At 39.3% G+C, this 20,883-nt stretch overlaps 1 protein-coding gene across 1 annotated transcript in view; it reads right to left on the bottom strand.

The window, feature by feature from the left end:
• CFAP58 (cilia and flagella associated protein 58) overlaps positions 1 to 20,883 on the bottom strand; it is a gene marked incomplete at its 5' end in the record, with an annotated part of 102,539 nt that overhangs the window by 43,970 nt on the left and 37,686 nt on the right. The window contains 2 exons of the mRNA XM_082339681.1: positions 16,004 to 16,108; positions 18,712 to 18,823. Of these exons, the coding sequence (XP_082195807.1) occupies positions 16,004 to 16,108; positions 18,712 to 18,823 (217 nt within the window). The remainder of the gene's footprint in view (positions 1 to 16,003; positions 16,109 to 18,711; positions 18,824 to 20,883) is intronic.

Here is a 20,883-nt window from a genome sequence, read left to right as displayed (position 1 = left end):
TTGTCCTTGAGGGAGCCAGTTCTTATTACTCTCCCCTGCTGTTACCCCTTGGCACTTACAGCTGTTTTAAACAGCAAACACCATACTATATACTGTCCTAGACAGCATCTATACTGCATAACTGGGCGCTCACTTTTGTCAGTATCCAGTATAACATGATTATGCATAATTGGGTATCCTTCACTAAGTGGAACCATAAAGTAATGATCTGGATTTTCACACACTGCTCATAGAGACCAGTCTCATTTCTTCCCAGATATACCTCAGGAATCTTCTCAAATATAAATTTCTTGCAGGTAAGGATCACATCTTGCATTTATTTGTGCCTCACAAACTTCTGCAGATATTAGAGATACCCCAAAACACCTTTTGGTTCATAATTGGTCTTCCAAGCAGGCTTTCTTAACTGGGGTGGTGGGGTGGGGTGAGGTGGGGGGGAAATGGCAGGTCCCTGGAGGTATGCAGGACAAAAGGATCCAAGATGGAATGACCTTCTGTTATTATGTCAGAGCAGAGAGCACACCTGGGTCCCTGTACACATTGGGAAAAATGTTTCCAGTTGTCAGAAGCCTGAAGCAAACTGGATTTGATGGCATCAATATAATGCTTAATATGCTACATATTTGGCATCTGTTCCAGAAAAGACTGTGTGTCAGGAACTCAGAAAAGGTCTCCTGGGCATATGGGCAGCTCCCGGTCTGTCTCCGACACATTAAATATACTCAGGGTAGGGAATACACATTTTTAAATGCATGAAACATGAGCCAGACTTGACACCCATCTATCAGAGCTGCTTTAAGGATAATAAAATCAGTGCTGCCATTATAAGGAGAGGGAACTTGATGACCAACTGGAGATTTCTTCCAATCTAAACGATTCTATAAATTCCCCTAAAATCATAAAAAAACAGATTAAGGATTCATGTAGGTGTCTGAACTATAAATACAAATTAATTTCTGCTCCAGCTGCAGTTTTTTCTCATCCTTGTGAGAAGCACTTCTATCTCTGAGATATTTCTGGGTGAAACACCAACATAGCAGCTAAAAATAGGACTCCCCCAGGTTCTCACTGGCAACTATTTTCTTCTAATTTCACAAATAAATCTGCATCTTGAAATGAACTGAATTGAATCTTGCTGCTGTCCAGAAACATTTATCACTGGAAATCTGTTTCATTTGGGGAGTAAGATATAATTATGCACAGATTCAATAAGAACCTAAATGTTCCACTGAGAAATTCTTTATTGAGAATGTTTTGTTTGAACTCTAAGTAATCTATTTATTTCCATTTTCAGTTACTAGCCATATTACTACTATCTGTTTTTGCATTAAAAATATCCTGTTTAAACACTGCTCTTACCAAAAAAAAAAAAAAGGTGAATAGTTTCTGACACCAAAACCTCACATTATTCTGCTTATCACTTGGTTTTGTGAAACTTTATTCAAACTGGCCCTTATAAAAGAAAGAATTTTTTAAAACATTCCCTCATCTATTAGAGCTCAATAACTAGAAATCAAAAGAAAATAGTAAATAACATTTTTAAAAGGTTAATTTATCGACTTACATATTTTTGGTTGACATATTTGCTCTTATTCAATATGAAGTCAGAGACGAAAATAGAAATAAACAAGTGGATTATGGGTCATGTTTCCAAATGCATGGGGATAAATGCATATCCCTAAGGAAATGTGCTCAGTTATGACATCACAGCTGTTTCTCCTATAAAAAGAACTATGTCCTGCAGCAAACTATAATTTCCCAAATAAAGGGAATAAAAGATTAAAGAAAAGAAAAACATGTCAGCAATAAAATCCAAGGAGAGCGACCAGATGCCAAGCATATTAAAATACCATATCTGACAAAGGATTTAAAAAAAGAGATCTTATACCACTTGAATGCTTAAACGCAAAGTATTTCCCCTCAGATTCACAGAAGAAAGGAGACTGTGGCATATTGTTGCAATAATGGCTGCATGTCTCCTGATCTTAATCCTCTTCCACATTTACTCTGGGCTTGGCCATGTTACTTGCATTGGTCAATGGAACATTAGCAAGCATGACACAAATGGAGGCTCAAAAAGCACTTGCATGTTGGGGCTTGTCCTTTCTTGCTGCTCTTGGAAACCCTGAGACTGACATCAGGAGAATAAACCTGGGCTAGCCTAGTGGACACATGTGGTCTGTCACTCCCATCACTCCAGCCGACTGCCAGCACCAAGCACCATACATGTGAATTACATACCATCTAAGTCAACCAGCTCCTAGCAACCTGCCAGCTGCCTGCAGAAACACAAGTGAGTCCAGACAAGCCCAACAGAAAAACTGGCTGGCTGAGCCCAGCCTAAATTGCCAACTGATAGGATCAAAATCTAACAAATGACTTTGTTTTAAGCCACTATGTTTTGGATTGGTTTGTTATACAGCAAAAGCTATCTGATACCAAGGTCATCACAGAACCTATTTCATGAGCACACCAGTTAATGCTCCAGTCACCATAGAGAGAACGTGAGAGGCTTCCCTAAGAATGTGTGGGTCTATGTGATTATTCCCAAAAGTGAGTTTGCCTATGAAATGCTGAGTTGTTATACTAAGCCATTTATAAGTTACTAGTTTCGGAATCCTTCTAAAATCTACATCCAATGTGCAATCTATGATAATAGCAGCTAACATTCATTCAGTGCAAGCATGAGGCTATGTGCTTGATACAAATGATCTTGATTAATCTACACAAAAACCTCATATGAAAGGTATTATTATAATCTGTATTTTACAAATCAAGAACTGAGGCTTAGGGAAGTAAAGTAACTTGGTTGGGGTCACACGGTATCATGCGTAACCCTGGACTCACACATCTGATTTGCTCAAGAGTCTGAGCTCTTAATCACTATGCTTTTCTATCTGATATCACCCACACCATCTGCCATGAAAGGCTTCTCTTGTCCATTGGGCTAGATAATTGTTGGGACCAAGAGATTTAACTTCTCTCTCTCTCTCTCTCTCTCGTATCTTAAGTCGTCAGGCAGAACAGATCCAATGAGGCCTATCCACCTAATCGAAGATACATAGGATTTAGGGTGGATGGTGGACATGGTGTATCTTGCCCTGGCCTGCTGACCTCTGACACAGAAACTGGAAGAGCAAGAGAGCTTCAGCACAAGGGCAGGAGCTATTTAACATATGATGACCTGGCCCATCAGCAACAAGTGGCCCAAGTTTCAGGCTGTGACCAATCAGATGAGCAATGACTCCCTTTCCGGTCTTGGGGGGATGAGGGTGGGGAGGGAAAGGAGTCTTGGAAAGGGTTGGAGAAATGGGTGGGAAGTTGGGCAGAAGTTCCTTTCTTCTTGTGGGTATAGAAGGTGTTCCCATGAGGAGAGGGAAGAGCCTCCGTATCTACCTCAGACTTACTGTCTGTCTAATGAAACCTCTGGAATCAGGCCTGCTTTGCCCTGGATTTCTGAAACTTTAAAATGCCTCAACCCTAACTCAATACTGAGATGAAAACAGGGGTGAGGAGAAGGAAGTTGATCAAGACAGCCCCTTTCAAAAACCACTTATTTCAAATCACATAACATGAACAAAACCCTTCCTAACCAAATCAAAGGTCTAGCCCACCAGTCAGCTGTGGGAATGCTATGGGTACCAAGGGGGAAACAGGGGGGTGGGAGGAATTGAGAGATTGGGATTGACATATATACACTATTGATACTATGTATAAAATAGATAACTAATGAGAACATACTGTATAGCACAGGGAACTCTACTTAATGCACTGGGGTGATCTAAATGGGAAGGAAATCCAAAACAGAGGGGATATATGTATATGTATAGCTGATTCATCTTGCTGTACAGTAGAAACTAACACAACATCGTAAAGTAACTATACTCCAATAAAAATTAATTTAAAAAAAGAAAGGAATGCGCAAAAAAATAAGAGAATGCCATTTCAAAAAATAACATCTTACATCTCCAAAGGCAAGAAAGAAGGACAATGGAAAAAGAGAGGTCCCCAAAACTAAAAAGTAAAATTGGCTTTATGCTACACATTGTGCTCTTTCATTACAAACCAAAGAATATTTGTTTGGAAACATACAGATTTTCCCAATCCCCAGTCGAACATTTGGGAACGACTGAGATACAATATATGGAAGGCACTTTGATAATGTGCCCATCAGACACTAATGGTTGCTGTGGTGCTCTAAGACCATGAGTGAGGTGCCACCCTCTCTAAGCGCTCACACTGAGGCTGACCCAGACAGACCAGGTGCATAGAGGTAGATGGTGCCCCGCAGGCAGCCCACACGGATGTGTGCGCATCTCTGTGTCGGGCCAGCATTAGCAGCTTGTTTTCTGAACAACCCATCTCCAATTGCTCCTTCCATCCTCCCTGACATGGAAGAGCATGTGCAGGACAGCAGGAATCCCCCGGGATTCCTGGAAGAGGTGGCAGGGGCACAGCAGCCCAGCAGGAACACGCTGGGGAAGAAGCCACTGCCGCCATTCCCAACACGTTATACATTCTCTGGTGAGGACAGCAAGGCTCTCCAGGAGGTAATCCCCCTCTCACCTCATTCTTCTTCCCTTTGATTTTAGACCCAAACAAAAGCCTGCAGATGGGCTTCTAGTCAACAGCTCCGGCTTACACTGTGCCTTTCAGTCCCTCCGTCTCTCTAGGGAGGGAACATCTTCAACAACTTCACCTCTGTTTGGGGAGCATGGTCACTTAGCTATCCTCGAACAGAATGGGCCAGAACTGTGGTTGGTGTCCATCACACCACCAGCAACTGGGACACGATGTTAGAATTCACCTTCCATATCTTAAGGCAGTGCATTAATAATTTTATAATTACTTTGGAATTTGGGAGAGAAAGTGGTCATGGAAATGGGATGCTTAGTGGCTTTATGCGGAGGCACCATAGGGCAGTGGTGAGAGGCTCTGTTCTGGATTCCGGTGACGAAGGTTTCGAAGAGGAGGCAGGAAACCCTTCCTGTAAAAGGCCAAACAGTAAGTCCTGTGGACTTTGTGGGCCATACAGTCTCTGTCACAAATACTCAACTCTGCTGTTGCAGCATAAAAGGAGTCATGTACAATAGATGAGTGGATAAGCATGGCTGTGCACCAAGAAAGCTTCATTTGTGGACACTGAAATTTGAATTTCATATCATTTTTACATGTCACAAGATATTATTCTTTTGATTTTTTTCTAATCCCTTAAATATATAAATACTATTCTTATTGTGGGCCATATAAAAACAGGCGGTGATGCGATGAAGAGTGGCCCCCTCTTGCCGCAACTAGAGAAAGCCCTCACACAGAGACGAAGACCCAACACAGCCAAAAATTAATTAATTAATTAATTAATTAATTAAAAAAAAAAAAAACAGGCGGTGAGCCAGATATGGCCCACTGCAGGCCATAGCTTACTAAACCCTGGTTTATAATTGCAGCTCTGGAATTTCTTAGCCATAAAATCTTCGGCAAGTTTTGTTTCCAAGCCTCAGTTTCCTCCTCTGTAAAATGGAAACAATAACAGCCTCAACCTCAACTGGGTTTCCTATGGATACAATGAAAGCAAAATGTTTTAGCACGGAGTGGCTGCGCGTGCTCACAGCAGGCAGTAAGTGTGAGCTGTTACCGTCATTTTCCTCCACTCTTCAAAACTCTCCGTAGCTTCTGCCAAATGCATCCAGGCTGCTATCAAACAGGATCAAGGATCCTCATGCCTCTATTAACGAAGAAACATTTTAGACTTTTCATACTAACATCAGTAGCCTTCAAGAGTTTATGGGGTCCTAAAACATGCCTCAAATCCTGGGTGCACTCATTTGTCAGTTCCCTCCCAGATCTCAGTCCTTGGAATTCAAGAGCTGAGGACCAAGGTGTCAGGTTAGTATGCTCCAACCCAGAAATACAGTCATCCCTCGGTATCCATGGGAGGTTGGTTCCAGGACCCCACACAGATACCAAAATCCATGGATGCTCAATTCCCTTATATAAAATGCCATAGTATTTGCACATAACCTACACACATCCTCCCATATACTTTAAATAGTCTCTAGATTACTTATAACACCTAATACAATGTGAATACTACATAAACAGTTGCCAGCATGTGGCAAATTCAATTTTTGCTATTTGGAACTTTCTGGAATTTTTTAAGATATTTTTGATCCGCAGTTGGGTGAATCCACGGATGTGGAACCCACAAATATGGAGGACCAGCTGTAACGATATTTCTTGAGCACTGGCCAATTCTCTTGCCCCCTGGCATCTGCTAAGTGCTCTATGCAGTTCTTTCCCTTCATCTTCACAACAACAAAAGGATGCTGATAAGATGATGAGCTCCAAGTTTCAGAGAAAGAGACCAAAGTATAAGAAGGTTAGATAACTAGGCAAGGCCATGCATGTAGTAACCAAGAGTCGTGGGGTTCCTTCCTGAACCACGGCTCTTGCTTTGGAGCTAAGAAAGGGGCCTCAGTGCTTCTCTGTCTGAACCAGTATCCTGAATGCCTAGGAACTTTGTTATAATGCTGGTTATGATTTATTAAGGCCTGGGGAGGTCCTGCGATTCTGCATTTCTAAAAAGCTGTCAGGTGATGCCAATGCCACTGGTCCTAGGACCACGCTTAGAGTGACAAGGCTCTAGACGCAGTGAGAAATGTGACCTTTCCCCATTAATGACCAACGTGGTCTGCAGATGAATCAAATCAGTGACCTAGTTTTCCATGGAGCCAGACTGCCACAGTTAGACTCAAAACTCCACCGAATGCCAGATGTGTGGCCTTGGGGACAAGTCTCTCAACTTTTCTGTGCCTCATGTTTCCTGCCTGTGAAGGGAAAGATAATAGCTCTTATCTCATTGGGGTGTGACAATGATTAAATGAGATAATACATATACAAAGCATTTAGAACAAGGTCTAACCCACTGTAAACATTCAATAAATGTAAGACAATCAGAAGATAAAGAAAAATGAAGATCCTACCAAAGAATTATCTAAAAATGTGCTCTATGAGGTTTGCTCTCACTGCACAGCTAATAATTTGCACAGATCCATCCAAACCCTCTTATCATTCAAGCCATTTTACAGTTAAGTAAACCAAACTTGCACCCAGTCATAAAATTAGAGAGAAAGTTCACCTTGAAAGGGCAGGACCCAGATGCCAAGGAAGAAGCAGCTTTCCATACTACTCAGCCATAAAAAGAAACGAAATTGAGTTATTTGTAGTGAGGCGGATGGACCTAGAGTCTGTCATACAGAGTGAAGTAAGTCAGAAAGAGAAAAATACCGTATGCTAACACATGTATATGGAATCTAAAAAAAAAAAAGGTTCTGAAGAACCTAGGGGCAGGACAGAAATAAAGACACAGACGTAGAGAATGGACTTGAGGATACGGAGAGGGGGAAGGGAAAGCTGGGACAAAGTGAGAGAGTGTCATGGACATATATACACTACCAAACGTAAAATAGATAGCTAGCAGGAAGCAGCTGCATAGCACAGGGAGATCAGCTCCGTGTGGGATGGGGAGGGTGGGAGGGAGACGCAAGAGGGAGGGGACATGGGGATATATGTATATGTATAGCTGATTCACTTTGTTATATAGCAGAAACTAACACAACATTGTAAAACACAGTAAATTCCAGGCTCCTGCAAAGTTAGAAGTTAATAACACAAATGCAGAGGCAACAGGAACAGTAATTCCCATAACCTCTCAGAGCTCAAAGACAGAACTCAAATGACTGTGGGACACATCACTTATTGAAGGACCACCGTTCTTGCAACATTTAATCAGTCACTAAATAAATATTTGCGAGGGATGAAATAATCATTGCAATAGACACGGGAACTGCCTTTGGAAAGCTTATGGTCTAGCAGGAAAGTCACTAAGCACACAATTGCAATTATTTCAATAATTACAAGTGTGACAGTGGTATGAAAGTGAAGTCAAGGTATGGGAACGTGTACCAAGAAACCTAACCTAGAGACCTAAGAGGGACCCCTGAGGAGCGAGCATTTAGTCTCAGGTCTAAAGGGTGAACAGGAGTTGCCCAGGCAAAGAGCCTGTCCATCTTTACTGAGCACTTATTATATGCCTGGTTCTGTATCAGGCATTGGGGTTAGAAGGATTAATTAACAAGTGCCTTTCCTCAAAGAACTCACAGTCTATTGGGGGCAAATAGACTTCCATTACATCTGCTGCTGGGAAATGATAGGGGCTCTTCAGCACCATGTAACAGATTAAACAATCATTTAAAAAATGTTCTGATACTCAGAAGAGTTCAACCAAAAATCTTCCTAATTGCAAAATGTTCTGTTGTGAGTTTAGAGAACTTCTCTAATAATTTAATAAAACAGATGAAATTGAGAAACTGTCAAACCCCGTGGAGCACCCAGGGTTTCACCAAGATACCAAGGCTTGTTTGCCAGCAGATGTGCAAGCTCTGGAAGAAAATTCACAGCAGACCCAGGGCAGCCCAACCATCCAAAAGAAAGGTGAAATGAGGAACTGGACAGAGGGGAGTGAGGCAGGATATTAAGCTTTGGAGACCTGGGAAAAAAACGCTTTTTGGTTAATAATATTAACAATCATCACCATAATGTTAATGATAACTAAACACTCTGATCAAACTGTATGTGCACTTCCACTCAATTCTGTGGGTGGGTACTTATTGTACCAGTTTATGGATGAGAAAACTAGGGATTAGAATAAACAAGAAATTTCTGTTTATGGCATTATGGCATACTAAATAACCTGAAAACTGAAGTCCACAATGCATTAGACTTGCTCAACAAAACAACACATCCTTTTAATCACAAAATGGAGTTTGCAAGTAGTTTGATCCTCAAATGTCAAAATCAAAGGGTGAACTGCGTATTAGAGCAGTAAATAGAAACTGCAGCTCTCTCTTGGGGGCTGACTGGGACAAATGGCTGGACTCACTGAACAAGGGGCTTGGAGTTTAACGGCCATAAGAGGATAAAGGATGAGGTACTGAGCCTGCGTGAAGTGGGTAGTTAGTACTGAGACTCCTCCACATAAAGTTAGGGACTTAAAAGAGTTACAGCCTCAGTGTAAAGAGACAACAAAGAGAAATTCACCCACTGGGACAGGAAGACCACAAGGAAATCCAACTATCTCTCCTGGTTCTGCGTGGGGAAAAAAAAAAGCCTACCCTGAGAATCTGTATCCATGGGTCTTCTATCATAAGAGTTTAGAGTTCTAATATACATCAACCAGGTAGTCTAGAAAGCCCCAAAATGAGAATTTAACATAAAAAATTATCCTAAGCAAGTGATATCTCTTAGAGCGTCCGACAGAAACAAATGAAAGGACATACCCTTAACCTGGACCATTCCCGAGTTCCATAAATAAAGCCTTTCTGAAAATGAGTTCATAATCCAAAATCCAACACAAATGGAAAAAGTCCACCATGAATGAAAGTCAGCAGTCACAGTAAACAATAGGAACGACCTCCAAGACCTTCAAATAATAGAACAATCAGATAAAGACTATAAAATAAATGTTTCAATTAATTGAAGACATAAAGAAAGGAATAAAAACATAAAAGATCAAGACACTATCAACAAAGACCAGTCATATGTGAAAAAGAATCACTAGAAAATAAAAACTAAATTTTTGAAAATAAAATCTTGATAGATTGGCTAATAGCAGATGAGCACACCTCAAGAGAGACTTAGTGAACAAGAAGATAAAGCTGAGAAAATGTAACACAATAAATAAAGAGAAGAAAAATATCAAAGAGGTCAGTAGATAAGAAAAAAAGAATGTGAAGAAGTCCAACATACATCTAATAAGAGTTCCAGAAGGAGTGAAAATAGAAAGATAAAGGAGAGATTATTCAAAGATACAGTGTTAAAAAAAGAGACGAAAGGCCCAAAATGCAGTCACTTGTGTTAAGCCCACATCAACAAACTGAGACTTAATGCCTAACCCAATTGCAATTTCAGCCTTTCCTAGAAATGTAATCTCAACTGGTCAGTCTGAAATTACCTGGTCAGCACTGGTCATTCCTGGTCATTGAGGAAATCTGCCTGACAGACTCCTGCTGTACCCCAAAGGAAGGTGACCTTGCCTGAGACAACACACTCTTTGCTAGTAACTTCCTTGTCCTGCCCCCCTTCTGCCTATAAAAGTTTTCCATTTTGTACAGCTCTTTAGAGTTCCTTTCTAATTGCTAGATGGAATGTTGCCCAATTCATGAATTGTTGGAAAAATCCAATAATATCTTTAAAATTTACTCAGTTGAATTTTGTTTTTTAACAACAGGAATCCTCAGATTCAGGAAACACAATGAGTCCTAAGCATATTAATTAAAACTAAATTCATACCAAATGCATTGTGCTGAAATTCCAGAACGCGAAGGACAAAGAGAAACTCTAACAATCAAACAAAGAAAGGGCAGGATACTTAAAAAGTAGCAATAATAATTAGACTGACAGCAGACTCCTCAACAGCATCATTAAAAGCTAACACAGAGGACTAACATCTTCAAAGTACAAGCAGAAAACAGGGTTTCAACTTAACCATTTACAAGTAAGGCCAAAATAAATACATTTTCAGACAAGCAAAAGAGAGTGTTAGTCATTGAAAAATTTGTCATTTTAAGAACTATGAAAGGATGCACTTCAAGAAGAAGGAGATGGAACCTAGAGGTAAGAAATTGGAGAGGTGAAGAAACAGAAAACAAAAGAACTGGTTAATATTCTGGTGAATCTGAATAAATAATTCATAGACTCTATAAAATACTGATGATGATGACTAATACTGGGAGGACTGTAGGAGGTAATTGGAGTTAAAACATTCCAAGTCCCTGCACTGTTTGTAAGAAGGATAAGGATATTGATCAACTTTACATTTGTTTAGACTTGATGTCAACTATGCATATTAAATTTTTAAGGAAATCAGAGAGAGACGGAATTACACTGAGCGGTGATAACTATTCAGCAAAAATAAATAAATAAATACACCAGGAAAAGGAGAATAGGGAGTAATGAGGAGAGAGAAGTGAGTGGTGGAGGGAAAAAGAGGGAATAAAGAAAACTCAGTCCAACAGAAAGCAGGAACACACTATATTTGAGCATAAAAAAAAAAAACAAATCAGGGTAAATAATAGAAAATAAGAAGTAGAAATAAACCTAAAATTATCAATAAATATAAATAGACTAAACACACAAGTCAAAAAACAAAGATATCAGATTAAGTTTTTTGTTTTTTTTTAATTACAAGAGACTCACTGAAATATAAGGACACCAAAAGTTTAAAAGTACAGAAAAATGATGCAAAAAAACCTGGTAAAGCTATATTAATATCAGACAATTTTATAAGTAAAAGCAATAAGGATTAAGCAGGGTTCTTGCATAATATTAAAGGAACAATTCACCAGGAAGAAATGTTAACTATAACCTTTTACTCACCTTGTGAACATAATCTAAAATGTACTTAAGGCCAAAAACTACAAGGAAAAATAGACAAACTTTTTTTCAGTAGTTAGGTAGACAAAAAAATTAGGAAAGCTATAGATTTGGACAATGCAATTAACAAGGTTGGTCTGACAAACATCATATAGACTCCCGAATCTTGAACATTTAGAGAATACATATCTTTTTCAAGCACCTAGGCATTGGTTATAAAAACTGACTATCAGCAGAAGCAAGAAGAACTACAATTCTGCAGCCTGTGGAACAAAATCCACATTCACAGAAAGAGAGACAAGATGAAAAGGCAGAGGGCTATGTACCAGATGAAGGAACAAGATAAAACCCCAGAAAAACAACTAAATGAAGTGGAGATAGGCAACCTTCCAGAAAAAGAATTCAGAATAATGATAGTGAAGATGATCCAGGACCTCAGAAAACGAATGGAGGCAAAGATCGAGAAGATGCAAGAAATGTTTAACAAAGACCTAGAAGAATTAAAGAACAAACAAACAGAGATGAACAACACAATAACTGAAATGAAAAATACCCTAGAAGGAATCAATAGCAGAATAACTGAGGCAGAAGAACAGATAAGTGACCCGGAAGACAGAATGGTGGAATTCACTGCTGCGGAACAGAATAAAGAAAAAAGAATGAAAAGAAATGAAGACAGCCTAAGAGACCTCTGAGACAACATTAAATGCAACAACATTCGCGTTATAAGGGGTCTCAGAAGGAGAAGAGAGAGAGCAAGGACCCGAGAAAATATTTGAAGAGATTATAGTTGAAAACTTCCCTAACATGGGAAAGGAAATAGCCGCCCAAGTCCAGGAGCCTCACAGAGTCCCATACAGGATAAACCCAGGGAGAAACACGCCAAGACACATAGTAATCAAATTGGCAAAAATTAAAGACAAAGAAAAATTATGGAAAGCAGCAAAGGAAAAACGACAAATAACATACAAGGGAACTCCCATAAGGTTAACAGCTGATTTCTCAGCAGAAACTCTACAAGCCAGAAGGGAGTGGCATGACATATTTAAAGTGATGAAAGGGAAGAACCTACAACCAAGATTACTCTACCCCGCAAGGATCTCATTCAGATTCAATGGAGAAATCAAAAGCTTTACAGACAAGCAAAAGCTAAGAGAATTCAGCACCACCAAACCAGCTCTACAACAAATGCTAAAGGAACTTCTCTAAGTGGGAAACACAAGAGAAGAAAAGGACCTACAAAAACAAACCCAAAACAATTAAGAAAATGGTCATAGGAACATACATATAGATAATTACCTTAAATGTGAATGGATTAAATGCTCCAAACACAAGACACAGGCTTGCTGAATGGATACAAAAACAAGACCCATATATATGCTGTGTACAAGAGACCCACTTCAGACCTAGGGACACATTCAGACTGAAAGTGAGGGGATGGAAAAAGATATTCCATGCAAATGGAAATCAAAAGAAAGCTGGAGTAGCAATACTCATATCAGATAAAATAGACTTTAAAATAAAGAATGTTACAAGAGACAAGGAAGGACACTACATAATGATCAAAGGATCAATCCAAGAAGAAGATATAACAATTATAAATATATATGCACCCAACATAGGAGCACTTCAATACATAAGGCAACTGCTAACAGCTATAAAAGGGGAAATCCACAGTAACACAATAATAGTGGGGGACCTTAACACCTCACTTACACCAATGGACAGATCATCCAAACAGAAAATTAATAAAGAAACACAAGCTTTAAATGACACAATAGACCAGATAGAGTTAATTGATATTTATAGGACATTCCATCCAAAAACAGCAGATCACACTTTCTTCTCAAGTGCGCACGGAACATTCTCCAGGATAGATCACATCTTGGGTCACAAATCAAGCCTCAGTAAATTTAAGAAAATTGAAATCATATCAAGCATCTTTTCTGACCACAGTGCTATGAGATTAGAAATCAATTACAGGGGGAAAAACGTAAAAAACACAAACACATGGAGGCTAAACAATACATTTCTAAATAACCAAGAGATCAATGAAGAAATCAAAGAGGAAATCAAAAAATACCTAGAGACAAATGACAATGAAAACGCCACGATCCAAATCCTATGGGATGCAGCAAAAGCAGTTCTAAGAGGGAAGTTTAGAGCTATACAAGCCTACCTCAGGAAACAAGAAAAATCTCAAATAAACAATCTAACCTTACACCAAAAGGAACTAGGGAAAGAAGAACAAACAAAACCCAAAGTTAGCAGAAGGAAAGAAATCATAAAGATCAGAGCAGAAATAAATGAAATAGAAACAAAGAAAACAATAGCAAAGATCAATAAAACTAAAAGCTGGTTAAAAAAATAAATAAAACTGACTATTTAGCTGGTCACAAAACAAGTCTCAACAAATTCCAAAGAATCAGTATAATACAGATCACAATGCAAAAAGTGAGAAATCAATAACTAAAAGATAACTTAAATACCTATATTTTTGGAAATTTAAATTTGTACTTTTAATTATCATAGGAGAAATAGTGGATATTTTTTAAGACTTACTCTCAAAATAGAAATAATTTTGAAAATAGAAAATATTTAGGACTAGATGAAAATGAAAATACCATGTTTCAAAACCTGTGGGAAGAAACGAAAGTTTTTCAAGGACATTTTGTACCTGTAAATGCTTATTTCTATTAGAATAGTAGGCTGAACATTAATGAGCTGAGCACCAACCTTAACCAGGTAGAAAAAGAACAGAATGAACCCAAAGTACGGTTAATATTATGGGCTTTGGAATTAGAAATAATAAGAATAATTGGTCATTTATTTGCCAAGCATAATGCTAAGCTCTTTCAATCCTCCTTTCAACATGCCTTTTATTTTTAACATTTTGCCAATTTTATTTCATCGATCCTCCATCTCCATATCCATGTGTCTCTGATCCCTTCCCCCTTTCTTCATTTCTTTGCTGGAAAATTCTAAAATAAACCCCAGACTATGTATCATTTCATTTGTAAATACTTCAATACATCTCTCTTATAAAAAGGCTTTTTTTTTTTTTACAAAACATAACCATAACATTCCTACTACACCTTATATAATCAACACTAATTTCTTAATGTCATCCAACACACATCCCATGTTCAGATTTCATTGACTGTAGAGAAAACAATGAACAGAGACACAGACCTTGCATGAAGCCAGCCACACGGAGGGCCCAGGCAAAAGAGGGAGCTACTGTTGTTGGTACATGATAAACGGTGACCAAGGACATTGAGGTGTCATGCTTTCCCCGTGTGGGCACTGAATGAGAGTGATGAAACCTGAGACTATGACTGAGGGCAGCTAAAATGAAGGGGGATAAATGCATTCTTCTGGCACAATTACGTGCTAGTTTCTGTGCTGCCTGTAGAGTGAAGCCATGCTCTTCCTTTCACTGAATTACTCAGTTTCGTAGGGAGCTACTGAAGTTAAATGGTTACACTACTGGGGACAAGTAGCCTTATATTCTAGAATTCTCTACCTAGTGCTGGTTAATTTTATTACTGGGGAGAATCACAGGCTTTCCCCACACTGGAGTGCCCTCAGAAATCAGGGCTATGGGCCAGGAGCAAAATATAGGAGCTCTCTCCCCACATCTGGGGAGTTAGGACCCAGGCAGCCCAGGAGCATCGGTGTGAGTGCACAAAATAGGAGAAGGTATGACGTCAAAGATGGGGATCCTGAGCCATTAGTCTTGTACACTCTTAATGTCCCAACAACATCCCTTTTCATAGGTTCTATATTGTCCCATAATACAGATCAAGAACTTCAGGTGCAGAGAAGTTAACCTCACACAGCTACAGATTGGCAGAGGCAGGATTCCAACCCAGGCCACCTAACACCAGAGCTTATATTCTTTATCCACACCAAACTCCTGAGGTTAACCTTCCTCATCCGCTGATTGGGGATGACAACCCCCAACCCCAGAACTATGAAGAGGAATTGAGACAAGGAGATAAAGCCACCAGCACAGTATCTGGCACGATGATGATAATGGTGATGAAGGAAATGATGGTGGTGACAGCTGGTACTTGCAAAGATACAGGCCCACAAGGATGTTACCATTGTTAATTGCTCCAGAATAACTTACTGCATAAAATCCTCAGAAAGATACCTTTCCTTCCATTTCACTCTCACAAACCTTCAAGAGGACATTTGTGCTCTATGTGAAAGCTAGTTTTCAAAGTCAAAATCATGGCATTTCACATTACATGAAGATATGAAGAAAAGTATTTAAAAGAATCTAACGAATAAAACTGCAGGGCAGCAGGGAGCTCACATTACCCAATGCAGTAAGTGTAGCCTTGAACTTAATTTTCTAGAATTCTTGAAATATCAGTGATGGCAGCATAAAAGACCAATTAATCAGATTGTTTGTTCTCTGTGTGTGAGTCCCTGTTGCCATCTACAGTTAAAAATGGGGCATGCAACACTGCCAAATAACTAATTCTAAAAACACTGTCCTGGAGATGATGGTGCTAAGAAAATATACTTGTTTGATGAGTACAGACAATGGAAATGTTACCTGAAGGAGCAGCTCTTTTTCAACCACCTCTTCTGTCTTGCTGATGAGACGCTTCTGCAGGGTATGAATTTTCTGTATCAGCTCAAAGGTACTGGGGTCACTGGCCTACTCAAGGGGAACAAAATAAAGCAGCTGAAATTATCAGTTTCAAAGCACTGAGGTGCCTATGTAAAATAATTATTGTTCTGTTAAAATCTATTGCAAAGCTGTAGACCCAATACAGAAAGAATTAGAACCAAAAAAATAAAAAATAAAAAGTACAACAGGGCTTCCCTCGTGGCGCAGTGGTTGAGAATCTGCCTGCTAATGCAGGGGACATGGGTTCGAGCCCTGGTCTGGGAAGATCCCACATGCCGCGGAGCAACTAGGCCCGTGAGCCACAACTACTGAGCCTGCGCGTCTGGAGCTTGTGCTCCGCAACAAGAGAGGCCGCGATAGTGAGAGGCCCGCGCACCGCGATGAAGAGTGGCCCCCGCTTGCTGCAACTGGAGAAAGCCCTCGCACAGAAACGAAAACCCAACATAGCAATCAATCAATCAATCAATAAATCTTAAAAAAAAAAAAACGAGCTACTTCTGTTAGCTCTGATCTCAAAACTAATGAAAGTCAATAGTGATTTAAAAAAAAAAAAAAAAAGTACAACAGATGAGACAGTCATCAAAACAGACTGATGTTTGGCTCTAGTTAGCCAATAAATGGAAAGTGAGTATGTTTATTCCACCAGGGAAAATAATAACAACAGCAGCAATAATGGTAGCTCCTGGGCCTGATACCTGGTTCTCTGCCACCTGGACACTATGCTAAGTGTTTTTCATACATTATCAAACTTTAGTCACATGACAGCCCTACTAGACAGTATTATCTTCCCCTTTTACAGATAAGGCAACTGAGGCTCAGAGGAGGTCATTTACCCACACCGATAAAGGTCAGAGCTGGATTCAAGCCCAGATTTGCCTGGCTCCAAAGCCTGGGCTTCTTAATTACTATGCTCTGAGGTTTTCCCTACCATCATTTCTGTTTCCATAGGAATGAGACAGGGTTCCCTAATTCATTCGGTCTCAGGATTCTCCTTTCATAATTGTCAACAAGAAGATTCATTACAGCCTATGATGGGGAAAGTTTCTAGGATGTGGACATCTGCTAATAATTGGCAGCAGAACAGGACCATGGCATTTAGCTCTCAAACGGCATTATCAATCCGTAAGGCTCTGATGCGCCTTCAATAGCTATCTGTGTACAATTCAAACAAGATCTACAGTTATACATTGATAATTTGTCCTCTAGACGTTGAGCCAAAGCTTTACTTTCAACTGTACTGACATTCTGAATTAATCTAGGAGCTAAATATTTTCAACTACCTCCCAGAGTCTCTATTTTCTAATTTTTTTAATAGACATTGACATGGAATTGGAAACTTTAAAGATCTGCTTGAAAACACATGGAATAAACTAATGTGACAGTAAATGAATTTAAAATTTTCAGCTCCTTAGGAAAAGAATAGATACATGTATATGTATAACTGAATCACTTTGCTGTACACCTGAAACTAACACAACATTGTTAATCAACTGTACTCCAATTAAAAAAAAAAAAAAGTTGTGCAACAACCAAGCTACCACAAAAATAAATAAATAAATTAAATTAAATTTTCAGCTCCATTTCCCCAGACGCATCCATGTTATTGTTAGTTTAGTAAGCTACCCCACTCTTGGCATTTGAAGAGGAATAAATGAGGGTCCAAAAGAGGTGGGGGGACATATTCCATTGACTATGACTTTGCTTAAGAAATCTAAGCACTGCCAACTGATATCCATATTTTGGAAGTAGATTTGGCACACATTCACTTGGCAAGACTGGATGTCGTTAAAACTCAGGCCTCATGTTTACATAACAATTTATAATGCATTCTCCTTAATGCTTTCTTCATTTAAAGGAAAAAATAAAAATGGAAAACAAAAACCTACTTGGCTGTTTTTCCCCCTTGCCCTGCTCTTTCTTATACCACATACTTCTATTCTCCCAACACCCTAATTGTTGACTTAGTCAAAGCCCCTTCTGACACCCACATTGCTGGGTACAACTAAAGGAGATGGGCATCTTTTTCTTGAATAAGCAGAGCTTGTCTGTTACTGTTATCTGCTGGTGGAAATGTCTATCAGGAGGTCATAAAATAAAATATGAGGTTTATTATCCATCACCTACCAATGGGACTTTGGCTGTGTTCCCAGATCCTAAAAGGAGTTTGACTAACACAATGCTAGTTCTTTGAAAAGAGGGCAAGTTCACAAAAGCCCTGTTTTCTTTGGGAAATAAAAGGGTGCAAAGGCCAATTGAAAGATGGCGAAGACGCTGGTAGCCAGCGCAGCTGAAGGCAACTAACCATCCAAGACAAACAGGTAGCTGCAAAATAGCTGGTTGACCAAACACTGCTTAAATAACAACAAAAAATAATAATAATCAATGTCAATTGGTGAGGCCAGTTTACAGCTTTCACTGGGTCTTCTTTAGGCAGAAAGGATTTTGTCCAAGACTTTTAAAAACAAAACCCAAATCTGGAACAATCCAATTTACATTTGATCTAGCCTTGCATTTTAGGTGACAATGGCATAGCATTAAATAAAACCATGCTTCTTATTGTGCTTTAGGTAAGAAGACAAGCAGGTTAGAAGGAGGTTTGGGGGTGGGAGGAAGTCTCTCCCGAATGTTACCTCGAGCTTTCTCCATCTGTGCACATTCATGGGGTTCTCCAGTTCCTCCTCCAGGGCTCGGCATCTTGTCCTCTCCTTCAGGAATTCCCTTTGCGTGTGAAAAAGCTCCTGCCTGAATAAGACAAACTTTCTTCTGCAAAGAAGTTCTCCACCCATTTGAATATCCTTTACGTGTCCACTATGTCTTATACAAAAAGCTGGGATTAGAGAGACTTCAGGACCACTGAGACTAGCCTCCTAATCTGCGCAAGACACAGATGATATCAATTCTTGCAGAGTGCAAACTTCAGCTTTAGCTTTACAAAAAAAAAGTACCAGAGCTTCAGAATTATGATTCTGGATACCAAAGGAATTTTAGAAGTATATGGAAAGAACAGGGAGGAGGTAAATTATGAGGATTTCAATATATTGTTCAATGTGTCTAAACGTCTCCTACAGAAGCAGAAGAAAACAAGCCACATTCCACCATGAGGTATGGCATCTGAATGCAAGAGACTGAGGCTCAGGTGAGAACCTGACATCAATTAGGGCAGTGCGTCACCACCCTGATGGCATACTGGAATCACCTGGGGAACTTTAACAACATACCTTTGCCTGGACCCAACCCCCAAAGGGATTCTACTTTAATTGGTCTAGCATGCAGCTTGGGTTTCATAGATTTTTTAAGTCCTGCTGGTAATTCTAATGTGCAGCCAGCATTGAAAAACACCAAATTAGGAGTGATCTTTTCTCTCATGTTCCGCAACTACACAGATGGCTGAAAAAGTCCCAAAGAACTAGCTCTGGCTCAAACATACTTCTAAAATCTGTAGGAATCTCTAGTTAATAGGTAACGTGCTACAGCCATCCACAGTACCCAGTGAGCTGGCTGCCACCCTATTGAAAGAGAAGCTCTGTTGGGAGGTGGAGAAGAGGCAAGCACTCGCGTTGACACGGGGAAGAGGATATTATTATCTGTCCTCATCTGCTGCGTGTGCGCAGATTACTGATACTAAGCCATCTCTTTTACTTAATTGCTTCATTTAAACCAATAATACAACTTCCCCTCATTAGCAAGACAAACCATTAGAATTAACTGCATAATGTTCACTCAACAGGGAGCTCAAGCTGCTTAGAATTAAAACCATATTTTTAACACTATGATTTTCTATAGTGTCATCAGCAGCGAAGGGCAAGAGTATTAGCTACTGTTATTGATGGCTCCTTTTGTACCAGACTCTGTGCTAGGCATATTACGTTCGTTTTCGTGTTTAATTTTAACTGCAAGTCTTAAGCTCAGATAAGTGATTTGCCCAAGGTCGCACAGCTTGTAGGTGACAAGTCTGAGATTGGAATTCATGCCTGCTTGCCTCCAATATTTTTATTGTCTTCCCATTATAAAGAAAGATAAAATCTATTATCAACAAACCAGCAATGTTGACTGAGAATGGGTAGAATTTGGTCGTTTGCGTATATAATAAAAATAACACATGGCTGGCAAGTTTAGTGATAGTCCTGGAGATCATTCAATAGCTACTTAGAATGAATCCATTTGTCTCCAAAATGTCAATGGTAGCATCTCTGGATAGTAAACTTATGAGAGATTTTCTAATCGCGTCTTCATATTTTTTCTGCATGCCCCATATTTTCTACAATGAATCTGTACTACTTTCATCGTCTGAAATACAAGCAACTCTTTAAAAGAAAAAAAAGAGTATTGATCTATCCTTGATGGTGGCAACTTCCCTTGCTATTCCTGAACATATTCACTGCATTTAAATATCAAAACTATCTAATTCAATTAATTTATGAAGTAGTTCCAAACTGTGTCCTTGTCCCAAGGTGGCCAAGGATACTGTTCATCTACAAGTCTGTGGAGAATAAGATAGCTACTGAGAAAACACCAGACTTATTATTTGGTTTCCTGCAATTGCCTATATAAAACATGGTGATGTTTTCCCAAAGGGAAAGTAGATCTTGTATAATGTAAGATTTAAAGCAAAGAGAAGGCGCACTAAGCTCAAATGAAAGCTGCAGAAGATAAATCAAGAGTGAGATGTAAAATCTGGCCGCCTTCTAAGGAAACAGAGTTTTCAAACAGTGTAAAATTAAATTTTTCCCCTCTTTTCATTCTGTATGTAATTCCAAGAAAAAGACGTGCAGACGTTACCAGGATTCAATTTAAATATTGAT

The sequence above is a fragment of the Balaenoptera borealis genome (genome assembly GCF_965194805.1).
Source record: "Balaenoptera borealis genome assembly, chromosome: 10".
Taxonomy (NCBI): domain Eukaryota; kingdom Metazoa; phylum Chordata; class Mammalia; order Artiodactyla; family Balaenopteridae; genus Balaenoptera; species Balaenoptera borealis.
Note: the sequence above shows the minus strand (reverse complement) of the source record. Positions and strands in the feature narration are given on the sequence as shown.